General features: G+C 35.8%; 1 protein-coding gene across 4 annotated transcripts in view; it reads left to right on the top strand.

Moving 5' to 3' along the window:
• LOC150076627 (uncharacterized) overlaps positions 1 to 15,277 on the top strand; it is a 404,400-nt gene that overhangs the window by 360,657 nt on the left and 28,466 nt on the right. For all 4 annotated transcript variants that reach the window (XM_090386197.1, XM_090386196.1, XM_090386195.1 and 1 more), the window contains one exon: positions 14,042 to 14,249. In XM_090386197.1, coding sequence (XP_090242323.1) covers positions 14,042 to 14,249 — 208 coding nt within the window. The remainder of the gene's footprint in view (positions 1 to 14,041; positions 14,250 to 15,277) is intronic.

Below are 15,277 nucleotides of genomic sequence, written 5' to 3'. Positions count from 1 at the left end.
AATATAAGCTATTCATTATCTGTAGAAAATATATGGGAGAAAACTAAACAGATGACTAAAGATGCAGCCTTAGAAACCTTATAAGCTATTCATTATCTGTAGAAAATATATGGGAGAAAACTAAACAGATGACTAAAGATGCAGCCTTAGAAACCTTGGGAACGAAGCAAAAACCAAACAATCCTTGGATTACAGCAGAAATTTTAGATATATGAATGGAAACAAGACAAATGAAAAACCTCTAAACAATGAAAATAGTCAAGAAAAAAAGGGAAAAATATAAAGCCCTAAATAACAAAATAGACAACCTATGTAAAGCTGCTAAAAGGAAATGGTTGGAAGACAAAGCAAAGCAGTTCGAAGAGGCAAACAAACGTCACGACTCTAAAACAACTTACCAGGTTATAAAGGAACTCCCTAAAACATACATCCCGAAAACACTGACGATGAAAAATAAAAATAATATAAAAACAGGAAACACGTAAGAAATTTAAAAAATATGGAAAGATTATTACCAAACCCTGTTCAAAGGGGAAGGAAAAAAATACTCTTGCCTTAGATAATAGAAGAGATAAAGCACCCTCAATAACAAAAGAAGAAATTCAGAAAGCAATTAGCCAAATGAAGAATGACAAGGCACCCGGAAATGATGGTATCCAAGCAGAACTATGGAAATTCGGAGGCGGTGCAATGTTAAAACACTTCATTTAATCAATAGTTTAATCTAATTTTATTTACAGGTGATGCCAAAAGACTGGAAAAGTGGAATAATAGTACCTATACACACAAAAAAGGAGATAAAGAAAATTGTCAGAATTTTAGACCCATTACCCTTTTAAACCATATATATAAAATATTTATAAGGCTCTTACAAAATAGGATACTTAAAATATATGACGAAACAATAAGGGAAGAACAAGCAGGATTTAGAAAAGACAGATCAACAACAGACCAAATAATCACAGTAAACATCAATACAGAAAAATATTGGAATAAGAAGAAACCTCTTTATCAGCGCTTCATCCATGTCAAGCAGGCATTTGACTCTGTAAACAGAGAAAATTTAATGAAGTAACTACAAAAAATCCCACTTGATCATGAAATAATCATGTTTGTAAACTTTCTACAAAAGTGCAAGAGCAATAGTAAAATTGAACAACCTTAAAAGAGAGATTTGAAATAGAGAAAGGAGTCATGCAGGGATGCCCTTTATCTCCATATCTATTTAATATCTACCTAGAAGAACTAATGAAATCAATTGAAGAAAAAAGAGGCACAATAATAAATGGAAAACATATAAACCACATAAAATATGCAGATGATATTGTGATTTTAACAAACCAAAGAACAACTAAAAGAAATATTAAGAAACATCGATAAAGCAAGCAACAATTATGGAATTAATATTAATATAAAAAAACCAAAGTAATGCAAATCGGAAAAAACATAGAAGACATAAACATATACATCCAAAATCAAAACATAGAACAAATACAAAAATTTGTATACCTGGGCTCTAATAACTGTTTCCTAAGTAATATTGACCAAATTAATCATAGACTGAACATTGGATGGACAAACATGAACAAACTCAAAAGCATATGGAAAAGCCCCAAAGGTAAGGAAAGCCTGCACGAGAACAACGAGAAACGTCGGATAACTTACGCAGAAAATTAGTTTCTTGATACGGCATTCTAGTGCTGCTCACTCGGTAAACAGATGGTAGGTGTTATCGGTCTGGAGCAAAGTCGAGAACAATATATTGATTGATAGGTAGGCAAATGATGTGCTGATTAGTGCTCGAACACAACACACAATAACATTGGTTTAATATCATTTTAGCAGCACTAATGGTAACTTGTCCTAATTGCACATGCCCTAACCTTTTTTCACCATTACAGTATTTCATAATGGTGAAAAAAGGTCAGGTTACCTTGACTTGAATCCCATGGGAGCTTGAACCCCTCCCGAAGTGGAGGGAGTAACCTAACCTTTTTTCTTTAGAATCAGTCATATTTAGAAATACATTCATAAAAAAATCAATTTTTTTATGACTGTATTTTTATTTTCTTGTTCAATAATATGCCCTAATGGTGAAAAAAGGTCAGGTTACCTCCACTGGAATCCCATGGGAGCTCGAACCCCTCCCGAAATGGAGGGGATAACCTAACCTTTTTTCTTTATAATCATGGGTGGGCTAGCACATAAATTGTTTATTAACGAAATATTATTTTTTTATTATTGTACTTTTATTTTTAAAGACACTCTTGCGGATACACACGTATCATAACGTCAGTCAGCACCTTAATGGCTATTCAGTGTGTATATATATAAAGAATCTTTCTTTCTTTTTCTATTATTTCCCAACCTAACGTTTAAGTTTAGCAAATAGATATTTATTGTATACCCAGTATAAAATGAAATATAAGTACAATTTCAGTTCAGTAGCTTTCGGAACTCGTGTCCCTCTATCAACTGACAAATTTGAATACATTACAAGCAAAGTGTGGCACGTTACTCATTCGTCATTGTTGTAGCACGGACGTGTGCTGCCTTGCGCCAGTGATCATCCATCAATAAAACGGTTGTCTCCAGGATTGGATGTATACGCATGCCTTTCTGGCGATTTAATGCCTTAGGGTTGTTTATTATGTTTAGTGACTCTAGCCATAGGCGGTGGCGAAAGTGTTGCGCGTGGTCCACTATCTCAAAGTCGCGCGTGGTCCACTATCTCAAAGTCGCGCGTGGTCCACTATCTCAAAGTCGCGCGTGGTCCACTATCTCAAAGTCGCGCGTGGTCCACTATCTCAAAGTCGCGCGTGGTCCACTATCTCAAAGTCGCGCGTGGTCCACTATCTCAAAGTCGCGCGTGGTCCACTATCTCAAAGTCGCGCGTGGTCCACTATCTCAAAGTCGCGCGTGGGGTCAAGATCGTGGTTGGTAGCCCAAAAATGTTCTGCAAGCGCGGACTGGTCAGTTTCGGCAAGCCGGATTGCTCTGTCGTGTTCCGTGAGGCGATCCTGGAGACGTCTCGATGTCTCACCTACGTAGCAACTGTTACAGGCCCTACAGGTGATACGGTACACTACGTTGCTGCGTAAGACAGGTGTGACAGGGGTCTTCACACTGGAGACAAGTGAACGTAGGTTCCTACCTGGTAATTGCACACATTTGATGTTGTAACTTCTCAGGATCTTCGAGATATGTCCTGACACTCCTGGATAGTACGGAATGTAGGCGGATGATATGCCGACTTGCTTCGGAGGTCTTGGGTTGGAAGTAAGTTCTTGTGCCTGTAACAAGCATCTGTTTAGTACATGGGATGGATAACCGCATCTGGTTAGGTCCGCCTTCACACGGGAGATCTCGTTACGTCTAATTGTGTCGGTGCTGGAATGGCTCCAGGCCCTGGAGAACAGGGTGCGGGCAGTGCTATTGAGATGGCTTGGAGCGTGGCCGGACCCGTAGTTGGTGAATTGACCGCACCACATGGGTTTGCGGTATACTGAGGTCTCTAGATGTGGGCCTACGCGATGCACTAGCACGTCCAGAAACGGGAGCGAACCGTCCACCTCTGATTATACGGTAAACTTGATGAAATTGGATAGAGAGTTGAGGTATTCTAGTAGTACCGTTTCAGAACCACGTGGTATTATGGTAAAAATATCGTCGACGTATCTACACCACGTTGTAATAGGTGTAGGTGGGTTCTGGTGTATCTAAAGGTGTATCTAGAGTCACTAAACATAATAAACAACCCTAAGGCATTAAATCGCCAGAAAGGCATGCGTATACATCCAATCCTGGAGACAACCGTTTTATTGATGGATGATCACTGGCGCAAGGCAGCACACGTCCGTGCTACAACAATGACGAATGAGTAACGTGCCACACTTTGCTTGTAATGTATTCAAATTTGTCAGTTGATAAAGGGACACGAGTTCCGAAAGCTACTGAACTGAAATTGTACTTATATTTCATTTTATACTGGGTATACAATAAATATCTATTTGTTAAACTATGGACCCCAGTACTCCAGGCCCATTTGTCACTGTTTAAGTTTAGGTCGCGAAATACAAGGAAACCTTTCTTTTATTTCCTAACCTACCATTTAAGCTCAGGTTATGAAATACAACGAAAAACAAAGAAACCTTTCCTTTTTTTGTAACCAAACCTAAATCAATACAGTAAAAACACTCAACTCCAAAAATCTGCTTTTGGAAAAAAAAGAGAAAAAAAACAATGAAGAACATAAAAATGGGTGCAATGTAACTTTCTCAGAAAAAATTCATGAGTACAAATCATACAATTGGGCCTGAATAGCTATTCGCAGTTTGAGTAACAATATTGTGAAAAGTATCTTCATGATTTTTCCCATAAATTTGATGCCACATATATTCATTGATGTGACCCATCAACATATGTTTACAGTTGCCATTTACTCTTTTAGTTACACTTTTTAGTTTCTTCCACTGGGCTTCGATATTATTCGTATGTGCTCCTGTATGTGGATCTACAAAATTTTCCTTGTGTTTCACCGTTAAAGGTCTGTAATTCTGTTTTTCTAAGGCCGTAATATGGCTATATGCACACCATTCATCTGTTATCATGGTAGTATTTTTCTTCATTACTTTTCTAATAATGCGCAAAAGAGTTTTTGCTTTCCAATTTTTTATCAATTTCATGAAGATGAATTTAGATTCTCTTTCGAACACACCAAACGCCCATTTCTTCTTAGCAGTTAAATTTCGTCCTCTGTGATGTTTTGGTTTTACCAATACAGTTTCATCTGCTTCTACAATTTTCCCCGATCCACCCAACTTAATGGATTTTTTATCAACTGCAATTCGCAAATATCTCTGAGTTTCTTATAAAACTTAATTGCTGTCACTTTCGAAATCTCCAGATTGAATGCTGTCACAGTTACTGGCATGCACGTTGACCAAAAGTATATAATGTACATTATCTTTTTCAATGACAGTTTTGTATTTTCCATAAAACTGTTTCAATAAAGAAACTCGCGAAGAACATTTTTCACAACACCACAACTTTCCACATGACTGTTCGTGATTCAATTAGTTGAAAATAAGCATTGCACTTAAAACAGTGTAATTTTGGTCTTATCAATTTAGTTTTCATCAAAAAATCAAGCGTTTTATTTTCCTTACAAATTTCTTCCATCTTTAAAAGATTCATCGTTACTATTACCTGTTTACCGTTAATTACAAAACTATTATGTACCGTTCTTTACTGGTAAATACACATAATGCCAACCAGTGACTACACACACCTACCTGTCAATCAATATATCCTTCTTGATTTCTGCTCCAGACTGATAACACCTGCCGTCTGTTTACTGAGCGAGCAGCGCTAGAGTCCGGTGTCAGGAAACTAATTTTCCGCATAAGTTATCCAACGTTTCTTTTCATTCTCGTGCAGGCTTTCTTTACCTTAGCCAGAAGAACAATAAAATCTCAAATAATCTTAAAAATTAAACTATATGAAACTGTCATCATACCCACAGCAACTTATGGATCAGAGAATTGAAGAATAAATAAGAAAGAAAGGCAAAAAATAAAGGCATTTGAAATGAAATGTCTAAGGAAAATCAATAAAACATTTTGGAGAGAACATAAAACTAATGAACAAGTAAGGAGAGATCTAAATTTTGAACACAGAATAATAGAGCAGATCTACAAAAAACAATTTCAGTGGTTTGGACATGTGAACCAGATGAAACAACACAGGCTGCCTAATGTAGTACTGACAGGAAGAATTGGAGATAAGAGACCACCAGGAAGACCCAAAAGAGAATGGCTCCAATGCCTAAAGGAAAACACAGGCTTTCGGAGTTATCAACAAATGATGCAAGATTCAAGAGATTGACAACAATGGAGGACAATATCTAAATAGGGACTCAACCCATGCCAAATGAAAGAGTAGAATGATGAATTAATATCCAAAAGGATTAGAGTGAAATTTCAGAGTATTTTAATCACAACGTACGGTCATTGCGAATTTGTATTAATCCTCTTCTTTAAGGCTTAACTCCATTTTATTAGATGTCAATTCAACAAACAGATTTCGTATCCAGTCAGAACTGTCGATAGATATATCAGGAAAATAATGACAAATCAGTTCTTCTAGTGATGTTAAGTGTTCAGAAATTAACTTCTTTATATTTTTATTTTTTGTTGCAGCTGTCTTTGAAAATATTTCCATGTTGGCTTCATTAACTTTAATTTTCAAAAATTTTACCATCTTTAAAAGTGGCAATTTTATCAGAAGATTTTAATAAATTTTCATTTCTTCCTTGCATACTGGAATTTACTTTATTCAATTGTTCAAATATATCTGTTATATAAGTGAATTTTATACACCAAAAATCATTTTTCAACAATTGACAAAATTCATGCTTGTTTTCTTGTTCAAAAAAAAGTGAGTACAGGTGACCCCACTTAACTGATAATTCGTTCCGGAAAAAGAGAGTGCTAAGTGAATCCGTGCTAAGCGAGCACCCACCGCATTCCCATAAGGTAACATATGTATTTGTAAGTTGCAGTCGGTGCCATAGAATATTTCCTAATCAGTAATAAACGGTAGTGAAAAGATGCACAAATGTCGGTCAAAATATTTAATATTCAAATATTTATACATATAAAATATTCTGCATTACATACGCATATAATTGTGGTAACTACTTGCATATCAAAATTAAACTTAAAATTACAATTAAAATCATGAATTTAATTGATCTAAATTGATTTAATTTAATTGATGAATTTAATCATGAAAAATGTGTCGATTTTGGATTGAACTTTGGCCCTCTTCTAATAAACTAAAAGGGATATTAATTTTAAATCCCCCGCAGTGTTACCACCCAACAATAAAGTCACCCGATCCTTTGCCGCTTTGAAACCTGGCATGTTTTCTTCTTCTTTCAATATGAAACTTCTTTTAGGCATTCGTTTCCACAAAAGTCCTACTTCATCTATGTTAAAAACTTGTTGAGAAGTATATAACATCCCTCTTCAATAATTTTAACAAGTTTTTTTTAAAGTTTTGGCTCCTTGATCTGCACTTGAGACTTCTCCCTAGATTTTAAATCTATTCAACCAGCCCTTACCAGTTTTAAATGGTTCCACATTTATTTATTTTTTTTTTTTTTAGGTGAGTTTTCTTCAGATCATCATATTGGCTAATCTCTCTCTCTCTCTCTCTCTCTCTTTTTTTTTTTTATAATATTTAACATAACTGAATTCTGCATTGGATATTATCTTCAATAAAATTAGTTAAGTCTTTCCATTTCAATCCTAATAGCTGGCCTAGCCCTAGTTGCTTGCAGTGGAACAGCTTATTTTCCCGCTGCTAAAATTAATTCTTTATTTTTTTATAATTGTTCTTACAGTTAAATTAGCGTGCGAGAAAATTTCACTGAGCGTGGGATAATTTCTCAAGTCGGCATGGGAAATGTTTTAATGCTGTTTTGCTATTCATTTTCAAGCTATCGACTCCATCAAATGAAACAATTTCGTTAAATATGCCAAAAATGCAATCTGTAAAAGAGCATTATAGTGATCTGAGACAGCGTTATAGCGAATCAGCCTAAAGCGAACCGCATTATAACAGGGGCCTGCTGTAGTTCTATTTTTAATTCGTAAACATGACTCAATGCTCGTCCTTTGGACAGCCATCTGACATCAGTAAGAAGGTTCAAATGTGCAGATCCAAATTCTTCACACAGTTTTGCACGGCGCCTCCATAGCCAGGTGGGAAGGAGCAGCAGTGCGTAGCACACGCTTCTTGATTAAACCGGGGTTCGAGCCCGTCACCACCAAATACGGAGGATGCGGAAAGGTTGGGGAATGACCACCGCATGACCCGGAGCAATATGGCCTTAGTTGATGGCCTTAGTTGCTAATGCTCCTTAAAAAACCAAACAACCTTAAACAACAGTTTGGCACAAACAACCGTGATTTTAAAGGCTTGCTCTTAATGTAATTAACCATCTTAATTATTTCATTCAGGAGAGTTAGTAATTCTTCTTCTTCTAGTGTTTTTGTGATTTAAAGCTTCGTTGTAAAAAAAAATGGGTAGATATGATATTCTTATTTTCTTTTTTTGGCTAATGATAGAAAACCCTTTAATGACCCAATCATGGACTATGCCCCATCTGTGCATATTCCCACACGATTCCCATGATACATCTATAGATTTTAAATATTCATTCAAAACGTTAAAAAAATCTTTACCTGTCATGATTTGTTCTAATCCTTTACAACATAAAAATTGTTCTATTATTTTATCGTTTTCAATAATACGAACAAATGTCAGTAGTTGGGCTTTACCTCCAATATCTGTAGATTTGTCTACTTGTAATGCAAATATAGGAGATTCTTTAATTTTAGAAGAAAATTTTTTTCAATGTTATCTGATGTATCGCAAATACATCTGCGAATCGTATCATCAGACAAAGGAATTTGCTTCAGTTCTTCTTCTATCCCAAGCATTGTTTTACAAATTACTGCACAGGCGGGGAGAATTAGTTTCTCTGCAATAGTATGCGGTTTCATTTCTTCGGCTATTATTTCTGCCACTAAATAACTGGCTTGTGCTCGCTCAGCAACTTTAAATTTTTTTTATAAAACTAGAACTTTGTTTTTTTTTTTTTTTTTTTTTTGCGATTTTAATAATCTTTTGAAGTAATCTGGTTCTGATTAGAAAGGTTACTATGTTTTGTAGTGAAATGTCATGATAATTTGCTTGGATTCATAGCATCATTTGCTAATAGTACTCCACAAACAATACATAGGATTAGGTGCAAAACTATCACCACACCATATAAACCCCATTTCTAAGTCTGATACGTAAGAGTTTTTTTCTTTTTTATAGTTAAACTTGTGCTTGCTTCAGTTTTTCTGAAGCCTTTTTGTATGCCACTATTTCTTGATTCAAATGTTCATTACTATCTTGATATTTTCTCTTTTTAATAATAAAGTTTTCCATGGCCACTGTTTTAAAGTATTTGAAATAGAAATATTAACTAAAACTTTAACATGCAAAACATGCTCGACTATATGCACAACTAAGTACACTGATATGCCAAAGGAGGAATGCAAGCTAATGGCTAAGATCCGCTAAGCGAGTATGAGCGTTCACAGCGGCGCTGTGCTGTTACAAATACAGTGTATGCTGTGGACGGCTCGGCTGAGTGGTTCTCAAAGTGGGTGCCGCTCACATAAACGCTGCAATGCAGTGTTTATGTGAGCGGCACCCACTTTGAGAACCACTAGTCTAGAGGATATCTGTTCCTCGTAGCCAGTTTGGTTATTGTTTTTAGTTCCTGTTGTAGATGGTAAATTTGATGTCGTGGCACCCCCTATAAAGAGTGAGCGGCACCCACTTTGAGAACCACTAGTCTAGAGGATATCTGTTCTTCGTGGCCAGTTTGATTATTGTTTTTAGTTCCTGTTGTAGATTTTCTTCTTTATAAATTCTGTAAGCTCTTAGGATGATGGACTTTAGAATGCCGATTTTTGTTGAGAAAGGATGGCAGGATTTGTAGTTTAATATGATTCCAGATTAGTGGGCTTCCTGTAAACTTCCATATTTAGCTCCGAGGGTTTTCTTGTGAACAGGATGTCCAGGAAAGGAAGATTGCCATTGCTTTCTATTTCCATTTTGAATTTGATTTTTAGGTGGTGGTTGTTGAGAGCCTCAAAGAATTTATGTAGGTTTTCTGTACTGTGGTTCCAGATAGCTATAATGTCATCGACATACCTGCTCCAGAATTTAGGCTTTCTTCAATTGGTTTTCCAAATTTTCTTTATGGCAAAATTTGAAGATTTCTTAGAAAACCAACTGAATAAGCCTAAATTGTGGAGCAGGTACATCAACATACAATATGGAGGAGTTCTAAAGTCCAACACACCCCTCCATGCTTTCCAATGTGGTGACACTTCGGATTTCAACAACACTAGAATCCTTTCTACAGATAGGCAATACAACAGAAGGAAATTCAAAGAAATCTTTTACATAAAAATGTTCAGAGCCTCAGAATCAATAGAAAACAGTGAGTTTTCTATTGATTGTTGGCCAACCGGGCTAGCCAGGTGGGTAAAGTGCCTGCCTGGCAACTCAAAGGTGGTTTGATCCAAGCCCGAGGCGGGTTCGAATCCCGCCTCGGGCTTGGATCAAAAGTACTGCAAAAACCTTGGGAGGTGCACTATGGCCACAGAAGCCGATGCGCCAACAACTACAAAAAAAAAAAAAAAAAAATTGATTGTTGAATTATTGATAACAGTAATTCAACTCACAAATTTTCACCTTTTTGATAAGAAAATAGAAGGGAAGGGAGAAAAAAAACAAAACCAGGAAACAAAAAAAGGCCAAGTTCTTGGAGGAGCAGCTCGTATACAACCCCTTCCAGACAATCAGAACCAGCTTGCACACTAACACTCACCGGATCCAGGGTAGAAAATCTGGCACAATTCTGTTCGCTTATAGAATTAATTCTTCACCTATAAATTAACTGCTGGCAGCACCTCTTGCCTATATGCACATCAAGTTTCTGGGACTGTTGGCAAGAGGAGTCTGTCAGCAGGTAAGAATTTAATATCTGGTTTCTATCGTAACAATAATTCAAACTTAAGAATTGTTTATTAGCAAAATTGTAATCAAAATATTGGTAATTATATTTGTAATTTATTCAAATTTGTAAACCTTTCTATTTTTTGTTCCCCCAGCAGCATGGTCTGATAATGGCTGTTGGTAAGATAACCGAAATGTCTTTGGTAAGAAAGATAGCTGAGATGTGTTTTTACTTTTTGGCATTTCCTGTCAGAATTTTTTCTGCAAAAATGCTATTACACTTTATCTTTAATGCTTGTGATTTCCACTATTTCTGAGCATTTTTTTTTTTTTTAAGTTTCATACATATTATGGAAACTTTTATTGCTATGCTTATTGCATTTCTTTAAAATAAAGCATGTTTAATTTTTTTTTTTTTTGTGATATATTTTTATAGTTATCTATAGAAACATGACTAATATGATACCATATGAAAGGTGTGATCAAAATGTTCAGGGATTCAACTATTATTTGAGAAATGATGAAGCTTACTGGCTCTTCGGATGAATCTCTTCTTTGAAGTAGTCTGCCTAACGTATACTTTTATGCCACTTCTTCTGTAGGGAAGCATTCCTGATGGGCATATTTTGGAATTGCTATTAGTCATATCCTGAATAATTTCCTCAGTTTTTAATTTTGAGGGTGAGGATTGCACACAAGATACTTAAGCCGGGGTGGAGACCACAACGATGGAATGGTTCATAAATTTTTTTTTAAATAATATTGATGCATTTGAATTTCAAATGAAAGAACATTGATATAATAAGCATGATCTTCACATTCATTTGGAATTGTCTTGTGTTTTTGGAATCCTTGAACAGGGGGTCTTCCCTTAAAAGGAATGGGCATTTGTTTCCAGGTCATAGCTATACCCTCACAATTTGCTACCAGTAATGATGGAACAAACAACATGGGGATTCAGCAGCAGCCAGTTGAATTGACAAAGATTGACACATTCAAGAACATGCAGCTTTCTGTGATCATTACGAAAATGCAAAGGGAAACATGGCTGAAATGTGTCACATTCTGAAATTGTTCTGTTAGTTTGACTATCTGTGATTCATTCAATAGATAAAGGAGGTGGAGGAGACATGAAGTAAGAAAATTTTTGGATGTAGTATACACACTGCAAGAATATAACCAGTTCCTTGGCTTCTGCAAATCCTCTACATACACACTACTTGGATTCCCTCCATCACTAGCTGGCATAGTAGAGGCAGTGGGATACATATAAATTACCAGATGTTACAGAAATCTACAGTACATATAAACTATTCCGTAACCAAGTTAGAAAAAAAGTTTGGAAGCTAAGGCAGACTGAGAAATCTCCTGTGAAGAATGCAAAAATAAGTAGCAAAGACTTCGTTACTTACTTAAATGCTAGAAGGAAGGGGATGATCACATTAGTCTACTAGAATATGAATGCTTTAACTGTTGATAATCCTGTTCGGATTGCTGATAAACTTAATAGATATTCTGCATGAACCCTCACACACGAGGAATTTTTTAGTGATGAGGATGCCAGAAGTATGTCATTCTAACAGGAAGCTAATGATTTTGTCATAATTGAGAAGGTAGAAAAAAAATTGTTAAAGCTAAAAAAAAAAAAAAAAAAAAAAAAGCACCTGATCTAAATGGTATATATCCAATTATATTAAGTGAAGTAGCAAAAGAGGTAAGCAAACTTTTGCCCTTGATTATGAGTGTATCCTCGGATTTAGGATGGTCCCATATGGGCAGGAGATTTGCAGATATATCCCCAATTCACAGGAGGGGGAGATCGAAGGGTGAAGTGAGTAATTACAGACCTCTATTTGGCTTCTGTACCTGAGAAAATAATGGAGTCACTGAGGACCATCTGGACAGGAATGCAGTTAGACTGAAGTCACAGCCTGGATTTGTTAAAGAATAGTCTTGTCTCAGCAATCTGATTGGATACTCTGACAAAGGTAAACTGGATGCAAAGAATAAATTTGACATCATATACTTAGATTTCAGAAAAGCTTTTGGTAGCATTGCACATAAAAAAACTGCTGTACAAATTGCAGCATTGTGGCAGTACAGGTGTTACTGCTATGGATAAAGGGTGGGTTGAGTGGGAGAAGACAGAGTGGTCATCAATGGGCACTGCTCTTCTTGGACTGATGTTAGTGGAGTCCCTTTAAGGGCTCAGGAAGGCTAAGATATTGAGCCTGATCAGGCTCAATATCTAAGTTTGCAGATGATATGAAGGTTGGCATGATGGTTAATGACAGTAAATGGTAAGCTACTGCAACACAATCTAGGTAAATTAGTCAGATATGCTGAGAAGTGGCAATTGAAGTTTAACATTGAAAAAATGCAAAGTACTGCATGTGGGTACCAGTAGTCCCAGATTAATGTATCGATTGGTACCACATTCAGAATAGTGGAGAATGAAAAAGATCTGGGGATAATTGTGTAGTCAGATATGAAGTTCGCTGAGCAATGCAGACAGGCTGCCAGGGTAGCTCATGCAGTTTTGTTAACATTATACAGGAATTTTGCCAGTAGCAATACAGGTAATTATCCCGTTCTATGAGGCAGTGTTTAGCTCACATCTTGATTAGTGCATTCAGCTCTGGAAGCCTTATTTGTGAAAGAATGTGGATCTGTTGGAACAGTTAAGAGAAGAGTAACAAAATTAGTGTTGGTGCTCTTACTAGGAAAGGCTTCAGCTCTGCAAATTTTAGCACCTGGAGACCTGCAAGGGGATCTGATTAAGGTGTTTAAAGCTTGGAAGGATTGAGTAAGTTTGGTGCCAGTGGAATTCTGTTTCTTGTTTAGACTACACTGATGATGTGGGGTTTTTTTTTTTTTGCTGATGCTGTATACATCAGCTGTCTTGTCATATGCCACTACTAATAGTGTAGCTAATCAGGTGCTTCCTGAAGGATTTTCAGTGGACTGTAGTGATTGGCTTGTGAAAACCATAGCCTTAAAATACATCATATGCATTAAAGAAGAGATGAGTGTTGCTATTGCTGCAGTGCCGCAAGCAGTTTTTTCCAAGATTCAAATCATTCTCTGAACTAGGTGCCTCCCTAGCCAGGTGGGAAGGAGCAGCAGTGCGTAACACACGCTTCTTAATTAGACCAGGGTTTGATCCCGTCACCACCAAATACGGAGGATTCGGAAAGGTCAGGGAATGACCACTGCATATTCCCGGAGCAATATGGCCTTAGTTGCTAATGCTCCTAAAAACCAAAATAACAAACAACAACATTCTCTGAACTTTTGGTCACATCTTGTGTGTTTGAAATAGATGTGCTATTCACTTGGTTAAGAGATTCAAATTTTTATTAGTATGATTTGGATACATTTCTTCCATAATTTAATGAATGGTGGTGTTTGTGTTATTAATAACATTTAAAATTATATTTGGCTTTCTCAGAGCTTCGAACTGTGTTGGCTTCTCTTACTTCAACAGAAAAGAAAAATCTGGTTGTGTCTCATGCATTAGAACTTTGTTCTGCCTGGTACATGGGCAATTATCACAGGTTTTTTAAATTATATCGTGCAGCTCCTAAAATGGCTGGATATCTCATAGACTGGTTTGTGGAGAGAGAAAGAAAAGCAGCTCTTAAGGCAATGATCAAGTCGTATGTATCTTGGTGTTTTTTATTTGACAAATATTTATTGCTTAAATTTTTAGCTTCAATATGAGGCAAGTTTTCTTTTTATTTATTTTCTTATTTGTTATAATATAATCCAGCCTTGAGGTAAGTATAAGAGTAAAAAGTAGTGGATGAAATATAATGATTATGTACACGTGGAACAAGATGTAATATCGCATGGAAGTTTAAAATGCTGCATTTCGTCATGTAATTTAGTTAAAAGTGAATGACTGATGGCCTTATTTTTATTTGTAAATCAACAGTTAATTTTAGTCATAATGAAATAATAATAATAGTAAAATTAAATAATAGTATGCTAGTAAAAATAAACTAGTTTTTCTACTGTAATGTTTTTATCACTTCCCGGTTACTTTAGGTTTTTTGCAGATTAAGATTATTATTGATTTTTATTTCTTTTTATTATGTGATCATTTGCACAAAACCTTTACAGCAATTAAGACTCACTTTGCTATGATACTACAAGCTGTGTGTGGGTGTAATAAATAGATATTCCTTTATTTATAAATATAATTTGAAGCTAGAAAGTTATAAATTATATAGAAATAGCTATCATTTTATAATGTAAAGGATTCAATTGGGGAAAGGAGAAAAAGTTAGTGTAATGGGAAACTGGCACACTGTCGTAAAGATTGAATGGATAAGTTGTACAATAAAGCCTTGGACAGATAGTGGATTTATGTAGGTAATTGTGTTTATAGGTGAATTTGAAAGAAGTAGATAAATTTTAGAAGAAAAATAAAGGGCCACAAAATGTTTAATTCTACTTTGTGTTTCTCATTCATTTTATGTTTTTACTAACATTGTTTTTGCAAATGTTGCTTAAACTATGTAGCAGCCATAATAATTTCAATATAAAATAATATTAATACTAGTATCAGAGAAAAGGTTTTAATATTACAGGAATGCCTTGCATAGCGCGGTTAATTCTTGCCAAAAAAATACCGCGCTGATCGAGGTATTATTAGTATGTATTTTAATGTAATGCGTTCCGA

This window comes from Mastigoproctus giganteus, chromosome 12, assembly GCF_048544385.1.
Source record: "Mastigoproctus giganteus isolate SK-2022 chromosome 12, ASM4854438v1, whole genome shotgun sequence".
In the NCBI taxonomy this organism is placed as follows: Eukaryota; Metazoa; Arthropoda; class Arachnida; order Uropygi; family Thelyphonidae; genus Mastigoproctus; species Mastigoproctus giganteus.
The sequence above is the reverse complement of the archived record's forward strand: the minus strand, read 5'-3'. Positions and strand labels throughout refer to the sequence as shown.